Source organism: Camelus ferus, chromosome 32 (assembly GCF_009834535.1).
Source record: "Camelus ferus isolate YT-003-E chromosome 32, BCGSAC_Cfer_1.0, whole genome shotgun sequence".
In the NCBI taxonomy this organism is placed as follows: domain Eukaryota; kingdom Metazoa; phylum Chordata; class Mammalia; order Artiodactyla; family Camelidae; genus Camelus; species Camelus ferus.
The window spans coordinates 17,966,424-17,983,546 of record NC_045727.1 but is presented as its reverse complement, the minus strand read 5'-3'; the positions used below and the strand labels follow the sequence as shown (position 1 = coordinate 17,983,546).

General features: G+C 55.7%; 1 protein-coding gene across 1 annotated transcript; it reads left to right on the top strand.

Annotated features, from left to right (window-relative positions):
* The first annotated feature begins 780 nt into the window (after positions 1 to 780).
* On the top strand, positions 781 to 7,081 carry TMEM119 (transmembrane protein 119). The gene is made up of 2 exons (XM_006195771.3): positions 781 to 903; positions 5,012 to 7,081. Exon 2 carries the CDS (start codon positions 5,023 to 5,025, stop codon positions 5,863 to 5,865), a length of 843 nt encoding a protein of 280 aa, XP_006195833.2. The 5' UTR covers positions 781 to 903; positions 5,012 to 5,022; the 3' UTR covers positions 5,866 to 7,081.
* Positions 7,082 to 17,123: the final 10,042 nt, after the last annotated feature.

Below are 17,123 nucleotides of genomic sequence, written 5' to 3'. Positions count from 1 at the left end.
CCTTGTGTAGTGCCTGGGGCACTAGAGGTGTTCATTAAGCATGTGATGAATGAATGAATGAATGCAAAGGGCTACTGACCCATGGGATTCCGCAGGTCATCCAGAGCCCGGTTCTCAGTCCCCTGGTTGAACCTCTTGAATTCATCCTGCCTCACTTTCCCCATCTGTGAAATGGGGCCACAACTCCTGCTCTGGCCTTTCCATCTGGGGTCTTGCAAGGCCACAGATCTCAGCACGTCAGAGCCAGAGGGAACTCAGAAAGCTTCCCACCCACCCCTGCCATTGGGGAATCTGAGGCCTGGAGAAGGGAAGGGCCTGACTAGGGCCAGAAAGCAGACACCAGAACTCACTCTCTGCCTTAGGCCTGACCCTCCATGAGATCCCTGAAACACAGCCCGGCTCCCACTCTGCTCCCTGAGCCTAGGAAAACCTGAGTCACAGCTGGAACTGAGCGCAGGGAATTTTCCTCTTCACTTCCAAGGGTCTCGGAACCTCCCCGACCTCGTCCCTTTTGGAAGCGGGGGGCAGGACCCCAGCTCACGGGGCCTGGGTATGTGGCAGGACAGCCCTGTCAATGTGCCTGCCGGCCTCAGCCTGCCCCAGGGACCTGCGGTCAATGGGGAAATGCCCCACTGAGTGTACCCCGCGGCGTGGAGGGGGCGCCTGCAGGGCGTGAGTGAGGGGGGGATTGTGTGTGGCCGAGCGAGGCCCCGCCCCTCCCCCTGTCCCCACCCCAAACCCACTTAATGAAATCAAGCTGGCCCCGCGGAGCTGGGAGGGAAGAAGGAGGCGGGCGGGCGGGAGGGAGGCGGGAGGGCGGCAGCCCAGAGCTGCAGCCACCGGGCACTGCCACAGACCCTCTCGGCTCCACCTGGCTGGAGCACCCTGTGTGCGGAGGGACTGGTAAGTCTTGGGAGACGCTCCTTTCTCCAGGGAGCTAGGGGGGAGTCTTGGAATTTAGGGGGTCAGTGTGAGTGCTTTGGGGAACTTCTCTAAGTATGTGTGAGCACTGAGTGTGTGTTGGATGCTGTGTACTGATGTGATCTGTGCTAAGGTGGTGAGTGGCGGGACGTGTGTGTGCCTGGGACGCGACCTGAGTATGGAGCTGGATTGGCTGGAGTGTGGTGTGTGTGTGTGGTTGTGTATATGTGGTAGAGGCCTTGATGTCGGGGATGTGTTGTTCCTGGAAGGTGGGTGCTGGGGTGGATGGTCCCAGGGTCCTCGGGAGGGTGGTGTGGCTGGGGGTGGTCTGGTCTGTGGGGGTCCACGGAGTGTCAGGGGGTGCGATGTGCTCACGTTGTCACACAACCAGCTCGTTGTGTATCTGTGTGTTCTCTGTGCCCAAGGGCCTCGTAGCCCTCCGGGGTACCGGTTTGTTGTGTGTCTGGGTATTTTGTGCCTGTGTTTTGTGTCCCTTCTGCTGCTGCCCTCTGTGTGTGTGTGGATTTCGAGCCCTCGGGACCCCCGTCCCTCCCCAGGCCTCCCCTCCGAGGGGCCAGGTCCCTGTCCTCCGGTGCCCCGGAGCAGGGGTGCAGTGCTTCAGCCAGAACCCCTCCTCCAAAGGCCACTAATTGAAGCCAGGTTTTTGTGGGCCTCCCCTCCCCCTCTGGCCACCAGTCTCTGGGTGGGGGTGGGGCAGCTGCTCAGGCCCCTCAGCCTCAGGTCTTGGGGTGCCTTGGCCCTAGGGATGGAGCTGCACGTTCCTGACCCCAAGCGGAGCCCTCACATTTTAAAACAATAAACCCTGAGTGAGACTGGCTCCAAAAAGAGGTCCTGCTCCAAGCTGGGCGCCCTGGCCTATCACGTGATGCCACTGACTGACATCTACAATGTGCCGGCCCCGCTATTTCTTGACCTAACAATGGTCCAGGGAGGTGGCCTTATCCCCATTGTACAGATGTGGAAACCGAGGCTCTGAGAAGTGATATGCCCAGCCTCAGGACACACAGCTGGGAAGTGACCTCCCCCGGGGTATTCTGAGCCGCCTCTCCAGTCAGCCTCTGCCCTGACTGACTGTGTGTCACTAGGCAGGGCTTTCCCAGTCTCGGGCCTGGGTTTCCTCTTGGGTAAAAATGAGAGGAGTTGGCCTGACCCCACCTCCTAATGGGCTGTGAGTTTCTGAGTCCTGGCAAAAATGAGGACCCAGGGAGGAGGTGGGGGCAGCTGAAGGGTAGAATAATCATTTCAGAGCTGCCCTGGCCAGGGTGCCCATTCTACAGATGGGAAACTGAGGCCCAGAGAAGTCGGGGGGCTTGTCAAGCAGGGTCACATAGCCATCTCCTGCGAAGCCTGGCTGGCTGCTCACACGATGCCGCACCTTTCCCGGGGAGACCCAAGGGGTTTTGGGGGGTGAGGGGGACTCTAAGAGTTAAGGGTCTCAATCTTTAAGAGCCAGAGGTGGTTTGTGTGGCCTCTTTACTTATCCCATGCCCCTGACCCCAAGTCCCCAAAGGAAAGGAGCCCTTTTTTCTGTCCAACTCACTGTACCGCATGCGTGCGTGCGTGCGTGCGTGCGTGTGTGTGTGTCTGGTCCTGGATCTCTCATTGGCCAGAACTCAGGAGATTTCACTCAACAAGGTAAAAAAAAGTTGGTCTTTCCTGGAGAATGAGGGGAGACCGGGAGCCAATTTACACATCAGGCAAGGATAATCATTATTTGTTGACTTGGGGTGGCCACACGTTGGCTGGACCTGGATGTGTGCCGGGGTAGCAATTCCGCCTCTCCTAAAATTCACCTTCCCTGGGGGAGGGCTGCGCCAGGCACTTGGTCCCATCCGGCCCTAACAGCGCACCTCCCCACCCCACCCCCAGTTTACAGATGGGGACAGTGAGGCCCAGAGAGGCCTAGCAGCAGAGCCAGACCCAGATGGAGCCAGGATGTTAATCCTGGCCTTACCGAGCTCATCATTTGGCTGCCTGCAGAGCCTCAGTGCAGAAACTTCACAGCCGTCCCCCCCAGGGAAGGCCCCTGGGGACACCACTGTCAGAGGTGTCTGTGGTGAGAAGTTTTAGCCTCCACCGTGAAGGCTCTCTCCCAGGCTTGACTGGAGGCAGAAGGCAGGGAGGTGGTTGGCGAGAGACAAAAGCCCCAAACATCAAAGCTGTCTGCAGAACTGTTGCTAATAAGTCCCAGAGAGGAGAGGGCCCAGGAAGTCTCCTGAAATTCAGGGAACATCTCAAATCCTGGTTCCAGCTGACAAGTGGGGTTCCAGCCAGAGGGGTGCGAGCCCACTCCTGGGCCAGCCCCGGGCACGTGAGAGTGTGAGGGGTGTGTGTGAGTGAGTGTGTGGACTCAGAGTCCCAAAGAAGAAGGGTCAAATCCCAGCTCTGACACCATCTGTGTGTCCTTGGGCAGGTCACTGTCTGTCTCTGAACCTGTTTCCTCATCTAAAAAAACGGAGACAGTGCTGGCGTCCCGGGCTTCTCTGGGCTTGCAGCCACGAGAGGGGCTCAGATGAGTAACTGGTGATGAAAGTACACGGTGACCGGCTCATTTAAAATGAACCCCTGGGCGGCGTTGCCTCGGTTAATGTCCTTGGACTTACATGTTTTTTGCCATCTGAGCCAGTTTGTCCAAATTCATGTCAGTGCAATTGATTTCAATTAATGACACTTTACGGGAGGCCTCAGGTCACTTGGAACAAGCCACTCAGTGGTCCCTCGTCATCCCTACCTCATCTGAATCCTTGTGTCACCATGAGGTTGGTACTGTCACCTGTTTTACAGAGCAGGCCCTGAGGTCTGGGAAATTAAGGGGACCTGCAGTCAAGGTGCTGGGCCTCCTCCTCCAGCCCAAGGACTTGCTGTGTGGCCTGGAGCCTGCCCCTTGCCTTCTCTGGGCCTCTGTCACCCCATCTCCATCCCCTGAGCGCAAGCACCTCAGACAGGGGACCTGAAGGCTTTTCAGTCTTGGAACTTCCAGGCCCACCCAGCGTCAGGGTCCTGGGCCCTCTGCTGGGCCGGGATGGGGCTCTCATGGGGCAGAATGAGGGGCACAGGAAGGGGTCCCTGGATTTGTCTGAGAGCCCAGGCCGACTCACACAGGCTGGGAGAATCAGTGTTTTAGAAGCCAGGCTCCTCCGTGAAGCTGAGCCATAAGGAATTTATTAGTCAGCTGGGCCGTCTGGGCCAGAGAGGGTCTGGGGGTTCACGTGGGGAGCAGCTTTCCAACAGAGGGAGGGAGGCACGGGGTGCATCTGGATGCCATCCAGTAGTGGCCACGGGACTCAGTCTCCAGCTTTGTTTCAGGTACGAGGGTTCCCCCGGGGCCTCCAGGCCCTGCTTTGAGCCTTGAGGTGGGGGTTCGCCATGGGTTTGGGGCCTATGCTCACACAGGCCTCTGCTGAGCTCAAAGATTGTGGACACTTTGTAACCAATGAATCTTCTGAGGACGGGAATGGGACCACAGGAGGGCAGGGGGCTGCTGGGGAGGGCCCCCCGGAGGAGGGGGGCCAGCTCTCTCAGTTACTCACTCAGATCCTCACTGAGCCCTCCCAGCATCTCTCCCTTGGTGCCTGCATCCAAACCCCAGGCAGCTCTTCCTTAGCAAGGCACTTAAGCCCTCTGAGCCTCAGTTTCCTCACCTGGAAAATGGGGAGAATGTACTACCTCCCTGAACAGGCGGATCTCAGGATTCAGTGAGAAAGTCTATGTGAGAAACTTAAAAGAATACCTGGCACATGGCAAGCAATGAAAGGGTGAGTTTTTGGTATTCATTCAGCCAAGTCCGTCAAGATACATTTATTGAGTGCTTGCTGTATACCAGATACGATGCAAAACCCTGAGGGTGCCAAGATAAATAAGATTCAGTCCCTGCCCTCCAGAAGCTCAGAGTGAAGTGTGTGTGGGGGGCGGGTATGAACCCCAAGTACAAACATTTGATGGGGAGGCTCCAGCCTGGGGAAGGGAGGTGAGTTGCTAGAGAATGTTCTGTGTTCCCTGCGCTTTCTTGGGGTCCCCTGAGACCCTGGGCTCCTGCCCTGATGTCCCTCCTGCCTCGCTTCCCCCACAGCTCCTGGCAACATGGTTTCCGCGGTGGCCCCCAGCCTGGCCATGTCTCTGCTGCTGCTCCTGCGGGCCCTGCCCACGGCGCCCTACTCCGTGTCCCTGCAGGCTGCCTTCCTGGAGGACACAGGGGGCAGCGGGGAGGCTGAGGGCCCATCGGCTTCCTCCCCCAGTCTCCCGCCGCCCCGGACCCCGGCCCTTAGCCCCACGTCAGTGGGGCCCACGCCCCCGGAGGGCCCCAAGCCCCCCACCAACTTCCTGGATGGCATCGTGGACTTCTTCCGCCAGTACGTGATGCTCATCACCGTGGTGGGGTCCCTGGCGTTCCTGCTGATGTTCATCGTCTGCGCCGCTGTCATCACCCGCCAGAAGCACAAGGCCTCCGCCTACTACCCCTCATCTTTCCCCAAGAAGAAGTACGTGGACCAGAGTGACAGGGCTGGGGGCCCCCGGGCCTTCAGCGAGGTCCCCGACAGGGCTCCCGACGGCCGGCCGGAGGAGGCCCGGGACTCCTCCCAGCAGCTCCAGGCTGACATCCTTGCCGCCACCCAGAACCTCAAGTCTCCGGCCAGGGCTGCCCCTGGCAGTGGAGATGGAGCCAGGGTGATGGAGGGCAAGTCGGAGGAAGAGGAGCCAGGCAGCCAGGAGGAGGACCAGGAAGCCCAGGGATGCGGGGTCCCAGCAGAGAAACCAGAGGTGCCCCCACCGGAGGAGGCCTGCCCAGAGGAGGCAGACGGGGCCCTGGAGGCTGGTGAAAGTCAGGGGCCAGAAGCAGCTTCCTCATTAGCCCAGGAAACTGGCGGCCCAGCTGGTCCCCCCGAAAGCCCCTGTGCTTGCGGCAGCGTCTCCCCCAGCATCTAACAGGCCTCTCAGGCTGCCGGCCCTGACTGTCGGACCCCTGGAGGTCACCTCCTTGGGCACAGAAAGACACTTGGTCCTTCCTGCTCTCTGTCACCCCCTCCTTGGCCACTCTCCACTGCAAATCCCAGTGTGTCTGATCCTACAACAGCGGGCAGAGCTGCTGGTCTCTGTCCCATCTCAGGAATCTCACCAACTTCCAGAACGTTTGTCCCTGCAGCCCCCGGGGGGCTCTATCCCAAAGCCCAGCTCCTCTGGGGAGACAGGGCTGGGGACGTGTCTCCGTCACAGCCATGTCCATTGGGAAACATGTCTCAGGTCCCTTGTGACAGTGCAAACATCGCTGCTTGCCATCGAGGTAGGAAAAGAAATACTAGTGTTGGAAGAGACTGAGCTGGAGATGCGGAAAGACCTGGGGTTGGAGCAGTTCGAGGCACCGCTGAAGGTCGGTCAGGAGGGCGGCTCCTGCACGCGTCATGACAGGTCCCTATATGGACATTTCCCAAACTGGGTTCCCTGGAAGAAAGCTTGTGAGGTCCAGGGAGCAGAGGAGGTGCTGCTTCTCTGCTCCGGTCGCCCCAGACTCCTTGCAGCGCCCCGGGGCTCTGACAAGCCCTGCAGTAAAGGCGCCCGTGGACTCTGGTTTGTTTTTGCTTAGTCTTTTCCAAACTGCTTTTGTCCGTGGAGTGCTCTTTTTTTTTCTTTCTTTCTTTTTAACAGCTACAGAAGTTACTGCTCTAAATGTTCCCGAAGGCACCCCCTCCTCAGTTTCTGGTTGGTCCAGGGTTAGGGGGGTGGGGGTGGGGGTTCAGCGCTCCCAGGAGCTGCCTCTCATCCCGTTACTGCTGCGGGGGTGGGGCAAATGAATTGAACCTTTCTTGCCAGGGCCCCAAAGCAGCTTAGAAGCCGGGAGGGGGGCTGTGTGTGAGAGGGGACCCCACTCAGGGGAAGTCTGAGGGGATGGGAGAGGGTTTCTGACACCCATCCCAGAGCAGGGGGGCCCTGGCCCTTCACACACACACAGATGCCTGGTAGCCTGTGCCCACAGTCTTCTTTAGTCTTCGACAAGGGAGCCTGAGCTCCGTCCTGATTTGGGGAGGCTCTGCGGCTGGCGGGGAGGGTCCTCCTCCCCATCCCTCCATCTGGGCCCCGCCAACCTCTGCACAACTGTCCAGGTGCTGAGATGTAACAAACCAGCCCAATAAACCTTTATTCTGGCCCGGGTGTCATTGATTTTCTGGGGTTTGGGGGATGAGGCTGTTGGGAGATGGGGACATTTTCTCTGGGCTGTTCCATGGGGGGCAGATTTCTTGGGGGACACATCAGCCAGGCCCTAGGGGTTGAATGGCAGTTGGTGTGGGAAAGGTAGGAGGAAGGGGTGGGTGTCCCATGGGTACAGGGGTGGGAGCTTGGGCGCCACCAGCCCTGGGCTCGCGGCCACACTGAGCCAGCTCCACGCGTGGTGTTGCTACTTACTGTGGCCACAGGAGAGCCCCCCACCTCTTCGTTTCCCCGAGGAAGCATGCACCGTGGAGGGGCTCCAGGCTGGGGTTTCAGGGTCCCCTCCCCCTGCAGAGTGGCGGAGGACTGGCATGGGTCTCAGGGACAACGCCACACTCACCACACACTTGGCCGATGGTGCCCTGGGGTCGGAGGCAGTCCTGGCCTTTGTTTGCTCACCCACCAGGCTCCTCCTTGCCTCTGATGGCGAGTTCCGGCGGCCCCTGCTCCCCCTCCGTCCCGGAGCTGCCAGCTGGAATCCAGATGTGGCTGGGCTGGGAGCACGTGCTGGATCTCCGGGGTGATGGGGGCAGGGAGGCCACCCCCCCAGCCCCGGCAGCCCCTCTCCTCCCCTGACCCCACCTCCATCCGGAGAGGGCCAGGGTTTGGGTTTCATAACACACAATGGCCTCTGTCTTGCTCAGTGGGGAAGAGCCCTCCCTTGCTCAGCCCAGACAGGCTCCCGCCCAAGAATATAGGGAGAATCGAATACAAACACTGAATACCCAGATGCTTTGTGACTGGGACCAAGTCACTCACCCTCTCCGGATGTGACAGACTCTCTCCTTGCTCCCCGAGCTCCTGCGAGGTCCTAGGCACTGGGGTGTGGCTGGGACGTACATTAAACTACCCCATGACAGGCAAAAACCAGGTAAGACGGAGGCAGACATTGGAGATCCCTGAGGAGCAGGCAGGGTGATTTTCCCAATCGGCAACAGCCTGGTCAGTGGTGCCCCATTAGCGCCCAACTGGGCCCTCCAGAGGACGTGGAGTGTGTGCCTCAGCCATAGCCTGTGTCCCCAGGGACCAGTGTGGGGGATTAAGGAGGTGGTCTGAGCCCCAGGTCAGGAGTCAAACTCTCCCTCACCTCTGAGCTTTTACAGCTACTGTTCCCTCTGCCTGTGACGCTCTTCCACCCCCCTCCTTGCCTTGTTAACTCTCTCTCATCTTTTAGTTTGTGGCTTAGATGTCCCCTCCTCCTCGGAGTCTTCCCAGGTGGGCACCGTTATTATTCCCATGTCACAGATGGGGAAACTGAGGTCCAGAGAGGTGAAGTCTGTGGCCCAGGTCACACAGCCAGGATTCCATCCCTGCCATCTGATTCCAGAGTCTTTTGAGTTCTCCACTGGGCGCTACTGCTTTTTTGATGAATGAATGAGTGATTGAATGAAGGTAACCCTTGGGGGAGGGGACAGCAGGGCTCCACTACCGCTAAGGCTTAGGGTCCCCCCAGTTTGCTCCCATGTCTGCAATGGAGTTACGCAGGAGGGCCCATTTATGGGCACACATCTGGCTGGCACCAGCGGGCAGCGAGCCCTGGAGGGAGACCACGGTGGGGGCATGTGTGGCTGGGGCCAAGCAAGGGGGAGAACAGGGCTTAAGGGTGGGGTGAGGGGTTCCAGTGTTCCCAGGGATCTGGGAGTCTGCCAGGGCATGAACAGGCCCCCACTGTCCCAGGGCCTGTAAAAGCATACAGCTGTCCCCAGCCTGGGAGTCTGTCCCGGGGCCAGGTCTGCTGCTGTTGTAGATGAGGAGGGGGAGGGCAAGGAAACCCAGCCCAAGACAGGAACCTCAGCTCAGGACAGTGTCGTGTGGGGGATGGGGGTACCGAAGAGCCCCCTTTCCCGTGCCCTGCCCTGCTCCGATCACTTGACAGGCTGGGCGGACTCTGGCTGGGGTCACATCCAGGGCAAGAGCAGGAGGGGCTGAGCTCACAGCTCCCCCGCCGCTCTGTGCTGGGCACATCATCGTTAACCCTCCCATGATGCTCAGAGTGGTTTGGGCTCTGGGGAGAGACCACCTGGGTCAATGCCAGCTCTACCCTTTCCTGGCTGTGTGGCCTCGGGTGAATCGCCTCACCTCTCTGGGCTTTTTTTTCCCTGTGTGGAAAGAGAAGACGATCATACCCCACCTAGCAGAGCTCTCCGCCTGCACAGCGGGATTACCTGGGAGCCTTTAAAAATCCTGACTCCTTCGCCAATGAAATCAGAGTGTCCGAGGGTGTGGCTGGGCACTTGTCACTGCCAAGATGCAAAGTCCACGAGGAGAGGGTCCTGGGGGGTGCTTGGCACAGAGCAGGTGCTGGGTGTGCATGTGCACACATGTAAGGCTGAAGGAAGGCGTCTGTACTGCACATATATGACCACATTCAACCCTCACCACACTCTCCACAGACAGAGGCAGAATATCATTACCCCATTTTACAGATGAGAAAACTGAGGCTCAGAAAGGTGTAGTGACTTGCCTGAGTCACACAGCTGGTCGTAGCTGGGATTTGAACCCAGGACCGTCTGTCTCCTCAGCCTGGACTCTTCAGTGCTGAGCCTCCCACCTCATCTTAAGAACTTTGTGGCCCGAAGGTAGAGCCCTTCCACTGATGGCGGGGTGGGGGGACGTGCATTTTGCGTCCACTGCATTTCATCTCAGGTCCCCCTTCCTTGTTCTGACCCCACTCTGCCTCCCAGGGTGATGACAGGGACTGCCCAGAGCTGTTTTGTTCTCATTCATAGACACCTGGAATCATCCAGTCTGCCCCGGGTGGGATTAATGAACCCTCTGGGTTCCGAAGTGGCCCAGGAGCAAGTAGCAGGGTCCTAGACACTCCGTGTTCAGACCAGAACTGTTTAATGAGCACCTACTATTTGTTGCCAGGTTTTCGGGAGAAACTGTTAGCAAAACAGATCTGAGGCTATAGTCTAGCGGAGGAGATGCAACTTAAAGAAACATCCAGCTGCAACCACAGGAATCACCATCATTTGTAAATACACTATTATGCATGTGCCTGGCACTTTGTCTGTATTATTTTTTTCAGCTTTGCCGAAGTTATAATCGACACACAATAAGATGCACATATTTAAAGTGTACAATTTGGTAATTTTGGCATATGTGTATAAAGCCATCACCACAATTAAGATAGAGGACCTACCCATCACCCCTCTGTAATCGCTCCTTTCTGTCCCTCTCCATCCCCCGCTCCCAACCCCCAGGCAACCATTGATCTGCCTTCTGTCACTCGGAATCACTTTTATTTTCTGGACTTTTATATAAATGGAACCCTACAGTGTGTACTCTTTTTCGGTCTGGCTTCTTTAACTCAGCATAAATATTATGAGATTTATTCCTGTTATTAAATCTATCAATATTTCACTCCTTTGTACTGCTGAGTAGTATTCCCTGGTAGGGGTGGATGACAATTTTTTTTATCTGTTCACTGGCTGTTGGGTGTTTGGATGGTTGCCAGGGTTTGGCTATTACATGTAAAGTGGATATGAACCACTGACGTTATCTGATCTCTCCCTCACAACCTTCTTAATGAGATGGTTGTGATTTCACCCCATTTGACAGATGAGAAGAATGGAGGCCCAGAGAGGTCAAGTAACTTGTCCAAGGTCACACAGCCAATAGTTGGATCATAGAATCTGAAATAGTGGGAATGTTTGAGCTAAGTGGCTTTAGGGAACCTCTGAAGTTCAGAGGGTCTCTGACAAGCCCCATGTTTGATACTTGGACATCTGAAGACCAGACAGGGGCTGGACTCATTCAGAGCTAGGTGAGAATCCGGGTCTCCGGTGGGCAGTCTTGCGCCGCATCCGGCTCTGTTCTGCTGTGCTCTGTCCTGGTTCTTCCCCTGGTCTGGGGGAAAGGTCTGTCGAGTGGGACAGGGATTTGCCACTTTCTTTCAGAAGGTTTTAATTTCAGGATTCCTCTGGCTGCTCAGAAATAGCAGGAAGGATTTGGTGCTGGCTCCAGGGCCGAAGAGGTTCCCCTGCAGCTGCTCCCCGTCCCCAGGCGGGGGTAGGTTTTATGGCGGCAGCTGCAAAGTATAAAATAGCCTGGCTCGTAAACCCGCTCTTGTCAGGGTCCCTGATGCCAGAGGCCTCTGTGATGCTCAGTACCGCATCCCACCATCCGCTGGGGCCCTGCAGGGGTACCTGAGGGTGCCCTGGAAGGCCAGAGGGTCTGGGTCTGGGGTGAATACCTGTGGCCTCTCCCTTAGGGTTTGGAGAGCTGGAGGGTGTGGAGAGGGGAAAATGGGACTGGGGATGCACAGGAGTCAATGACTGGGGACAGTAAGGGAGGGGGGATGTAGTGGACATGGAAATAAGGAGCCAGGAGACCCAATGAGGCCCTTCCTAGCTGTGTGACTTGGGCATGTCAGCTTCCTTTGTTGAACTATGGGCTCCTTACTTGCAAAGCTGCGACCACAGCCCTTGCCCTGTCTCCAGAGTGCTGCGAGGTTAATAGATGTGAATGAACTTTAATAGTGTGTAGGGCCAGATAGTGTGATGGCTAGGGGTTCAGATGATCTGGGTTGGAATCTCAACTCTGCTACCTCCCAGCTGTGTGACCTTGGGCAAATCACTTAACCTCTCTGGGCCTGAGTTTCCTTGTCTGGGAAATGGGGATAATGATGGTACCTACCTTGGAGGGTTGGTGGGAGTTGAGTTCATTCACTTTAAGTGCTTAGAACAGGCCCCCCACCCGCCGCCCCTGGGTGCTCAATAAATGTGAGCTTTTGCTTGCGGTAAACTGTGAAGTGCTGTGCCCCACAAAGAGAAAAGAGGGAAACTTCTGTCTCTAAATGTCTGGCTGTTGTGTGAGGCCCTTCTTTCCAGTTCTAGGTTTAGAAGCCTCAGAATCATCAGATCAGTGATTCTTATTGGAACTTCAGAGTGTAAACATCTATTTGTGTGGGGTAGGGCAGAGGGTTCTAGAAGTACTGGTGAAACCAGAGTAGGGCCAGCAGCCAGGGAAGTCCCGTGAACTCCCGGGATGGGTGACAGATGAGGCCAGAGACAGTCTGCTGTGGCCCTTAGGGTGGTGAAAGTCTCCCCCACCTCGTGCGCCCCTCTGCAGGGGTTTGGCGCCCAGTGCGGGCCAGGGGTCATGCCACAGCTGTTCCTCGTCTCCCTCTGGGGTGTGGTGATCCCGGCCAGCGCTCGGACTTTGTCTAGAGAGCATGGCCGGAGATGTGACCGGCAACACAGGCTGGGAGCCCAGGGACTGGGGCAGGTGCTGGGGCTGTTTCTAGGGGGTTGGGAAGATGAGGAGGACCCAGTGGGATTAACTGCCGGGTGACCTGGAACATCTCCTGCCCCCTCTCCGCTGTGTTTCCATGAATAAAAGAAACCAAATGCTGAGGCTGGCCAGAAGCATCACCGTGGGGGATGGGGCAGAAGGGATCTGCATCTTGGAAGACTGGGGCTCAAATCCCAGCACCAGAATCCCACTGTGTGACCTTGGAGCTTCTGTCCCCTCTCTGAGCCTCAGTGCTTCACCTGTGAAATCACAGGTCCTGCCCTGCTGTGAGGCTCCCATGAGAAAATGCTCCTTGAGCACTGGCCCACATGGGAAACCCCCTGAGCTCCCAAATCTCTCACCTCCGCCCTTCCTCCAGGTTTAATCCCACCAGGAGGGTCTGTTTCTATCACTTCTTCAGTCCCCTCTATGTGGCAAGCCCGGCACAAGCACTTTCTGGACATTGCGTCCTTACAAAGTCAGGGAGGCACGGATGTCAGCCGCCTTCTACAGAGGGAGCCCTGGAAGCTCAGAGAGGTAAAGTGACTTGCCCAAGGTCACACAGCCAGAAAGAGCCTGAGCTGGGCTTGGAGTCTCCTGGGCTTGTTGGATCTCATAGCCAGGGCTCTAACTGCAGTGCCACGCTGCCTGCAAGCCTATTCATGAAAGAAAGAAAGAATGAATGAATGAATGCAGGATAACAGGGTTGGGGGAGGGGGCCCGAGGCCAATGTGTCCAAACTGCCACGTGGTCCCACAGCTCAGTGGGCGGCAGGGGCATCACTACAGCTGCGGGGTGCTGCATCCTTGTGGTTTGCGTGGGGTCAGGCCCCGCCCACTCACAAACTGCGCCTGCGCTCACCTTGCGCGGGGCGGGGAGGGAACTCCGCTGGGGGAGCGAGCATCCTGGCCCCTCGCGCCGCCACTGAGCAGGCGGCCAGGCTCCCTGGGGGTACAGAGCGCGCTCAGGGGGCCTGCGAGGTCTCCTGGCCCGTGAATGACCAAGCCCGTCTGTTGGACCCCAACGCTTCGCTCCTGCCCCAGATGCTTCATGGGGACGCCAAGGCCGAAAGTCAAGCCCACAGCCCTGGGCTCTCTGGAGGCGAGAACTTGGAGGTGGCTCTGAGCCTGCAGTCCCCTCCCTGGCTGTGCCGCCTGAGGAAAGTCGCTCACCCTCTCTGGGCCTCAGCCGCCTCTCCCACAAAAAAGGAGGGAGGCTTGCTCTGGATTCCAGCCAAGTGATAGGCCTCAGTCTCCGTGCCTGGGTGAGCAGCTGGGGAAAAGGGTGGCAGGGAGCCATTTTTCCTGAAGTAAAAAGAATCACTCAAGTCTTGGACAAAATGTCTTGAAAGAGCCTGGCTTCTTTTACCCCCTCGAATCCATCCCAGAGAATCACCTCCCGCCACATTGAAAGACCCCGGGAAGAATTCTCCCAGCTCCTTTGATTGTCTCTCCTGCATCTGAACCCACCCTCACTATTGGGAAGTCCTTCCTCCTGTCAAAGGTAAGTGGCCAGCCTGGGCCCAAGGGCCAATGTCCCCGCAGCCTGGCCTGCAGCACAGCTCTGGCTGGAAGGACTGGGCCAGCCTTTGGGGAGCCAGTTAGAACCAGTTTTGAATTTTTCCCATGACCTCTCCCAAGATAAGAACATTTTGTCTTTGTCTGGATCTGGTCCTCGCACTGTCCGATTTTGAGCAGAACTGCAGTGAAGGAGGGAGGGCCCTTCTGGAGGGTGATAGGGCGGCATCTACCAAAGTTGTCCATGTCTTTGTCCTTTGTCCCAAAAATTCTTTTCTGGAACCTGCCCACCGAAAGACCTGTGTGTGGTCCCTGAGATGGGCCGGCAGGATGACTGTCCGTGCCAGTGTTGTTTAAAATAAGTGAAAAAAAAAAGGAAATTTCTTACATGCCCATCAGTGCGGGAGGTGGTTAAGGAGGCGATGGTTCTGTTAAGTGAGAGGATGATTCAGAGAGCTTTCGCTTTGGGGGAAGGGTCTGGGCAGAAATACTATCATCACTATTTCCCAATTTGCTTTTCGCATAAATGATTTCGTGTGAAAAATCAGTACGAAGTTGGTTCGATCCACTTCACTGAGCCGAGGAGGAAACCATCCCTGCTCAGTGAATTGTTGATGGATGCGGTCCCACAGATGCGAGGTGACTTGTCGCACAGCTGTTGAGTGGGACAGAAGGCTCAGGTCCTAGGTCTGGCCTGGCAGCTCAACCTCCCTGTGGTCTGTGGTCTGTGGTCTACCTGCCGTGGGGGGAAAGAGCTCTGAGCTCCGAGGGCAGCCCTGGCATGGTGGACTCACACCTGGGCGTCACCTGTTTGAGGTGTGAGCCCAGATGTCTGCTCACCCGAGCTTCAGGCGTCTCCAGAATGGAGCCGGTTCAGGGCTCCTCTGGGTCAGGTGTGGGGCCAAGTGGGCCCCGGGTGAGCTCAGGAATGGGGATCACAGGCGGCAGAGCTGGAGTGTCCTGGTGTCATCACACGTTTCCTAGGACAGCCTGCATTTATATGTCGTTGCAGACACGTGGTGCGCTCCTGCCAGCCAGGTCCTCCCAGGGAGATTGCCACTGGCCAAGGGGACAAGCATAGCGTTTTCAGAGGTGCTGCCAAGTGACTTTTCCAAAATGCATCACCAATTTCCATTCCCATCTTGGTCTAAGAGTGGTTCCGTTTCCCCACATCCTTGACAGCATCACTACTTGTCAATCGAGTACATAAGTGGTGTTCCATTGTTGTTTTAATTGTGGATCTCTGATTACTGGTGAGAGGGGGGCTTTTAACCTTCTGGAGTTCCTCTCTGATGAACTGCTGGTTTCTATCCTTAGTTTACACATGTATTGGTTGGGGATCCACTGATGTCCAACTTTTTTCAGCCACAGCATCCTTGGTTCGAATAAACTCTTCCTAAGGATGTTAACATAAGTTGAAGGAAAGTAGAGCTTATCCTGGGAGGGGGGCTGGGATATCCAGAGGGTACCTGTTTGCCCCTCTCTCCTGACTGCAGGGGCCCCTTGGGCTCAGTGGAGTGTAGTTTGCAAATAATTGGTATAATCCTGCCCCTCCAGCTACAAATGGGGAAACTGAGACCCAAAGTCACCCAGAAAGGTAATGACTGAGGGAGGTCTCCATCCCAGGTCACCTGAATCTCAGTGCTCATTCAGGAAGGATCTCTAGGTAGAGATTTGAAGCATCCATAAGTGACTTGTTTTTCGGTGTGTCTTATTGCAGTGGCTGAGAATTCTAATTCAATATTCCTTTTTAGTGAAGTAGAGTTGATTTAGTTTCTGGTGTACAGCATAGTGATTCAGTGATACATATTTGTCAGTTATGTATACTTTTTCATATTCTTTTTCATTATAGGTTATTACAATATATTGAATGCGTTCCCTGTATAGGACCTTGTTGTTTACTTTATATAGAGTAGTTCGTATCTGCTAATTCCAAACTCCTAATTTATCTGCCCCCCTTCCCCTTTGGTAACCGTAAGTTTGTTTTCTGTGTCTGTGAGTCTGTTTCTGTTTTGTAAATAAGTTCATTTGTCTCATTTTTTTTTTCAGATTGCACATGTAAGGGGTATCATATGATATTTGTCTTTCTCTGACTTCACTGAGTATGATCATCTCTTGTTCCATCCATGTTGCTGCAAATGGCATTATTTCATTCTTTTTTATGGCCAAGTAGTATTCCACTGTATAAATACATACATACATACATACCACATCTTCTTTATGTAGTCATCTGTTGATGAACACTTAGGTTATTTCCATATCTTGGCTATTGTAAATGAACATTGTGATGCATGTATATTTTCCATCAAATTCAATGTTGATTGGTAGAGGTGGTGGTGGTGGAGGTGCTGATGATAGAGGCAGTAATGATGGTGGAGGCAGAACTGGGGTGATGATGGTGGTGACAAGGTGGTCATGATGCTGGTGGTGGTGGAGGTGATGGTGGAGGTGGTGATGGTGGAAGTGATGGTGGAGGTGATGATGGAGGTGGTGGTAATGTTGGACATCCTTGCCTTTTTTCTGATCTTCGTGGGAGTGTTTCCAGCATTTTCCCGTGGGCATGAAGTTTGCTCTTGTTTTCTGGTAAGTGTCCTTTTTTTAGTTAAGGAAATTCCTTTCCGTTCTTAGATTGCCAAGATTTTGTGTCACAAATGAGTACTGAAGTTTATTAAATGCTTTCCAGTATCTACTAAGATGAGACAGTTCTTTTCCTCCCTGTGGGGCACTGGATGAAGACATCCCTTGGACAATCCAAATGAGAACTGATTTCTGTCTCAGACGTGGAACCTCTTTCTCTCTCTTGTCTACTTTCCCTGTCCCTACTTCCTCTCTCCCTAAAGTACAGACACTTTTCCAGGCCTGAGGAGCTGGACACTAGAGGCGGGTGAGGCATCAGAACAGAAATGATCTCTCCGTGCTGGGTCAGCGCCTTCTGCTTGCCTGACTTCTGCTGCTGTTTCCTGTACTAATCCCCGGAGGGGACCGGCTCCCCCCATCTCGTTCCAGACATAGCCCGAGACATTCTGAGGTTACGTGAAAATGCTGGTGGCAGACAGACGGGGGAGGATCTTGAAGCCTTGCATTCCTCTCTGGGATTCCGGGTGGTGTTGGGGTTTGGGGGAGAGGCTGGGTGGGTGTGTGGTGGGGGAGGAATTTTTCTTGGGGGTGGGGGGAGTTGGTCCGGGGTGTGGGGAGAAGGGCTGGTTGCTAGGTAAAATCGGCAGA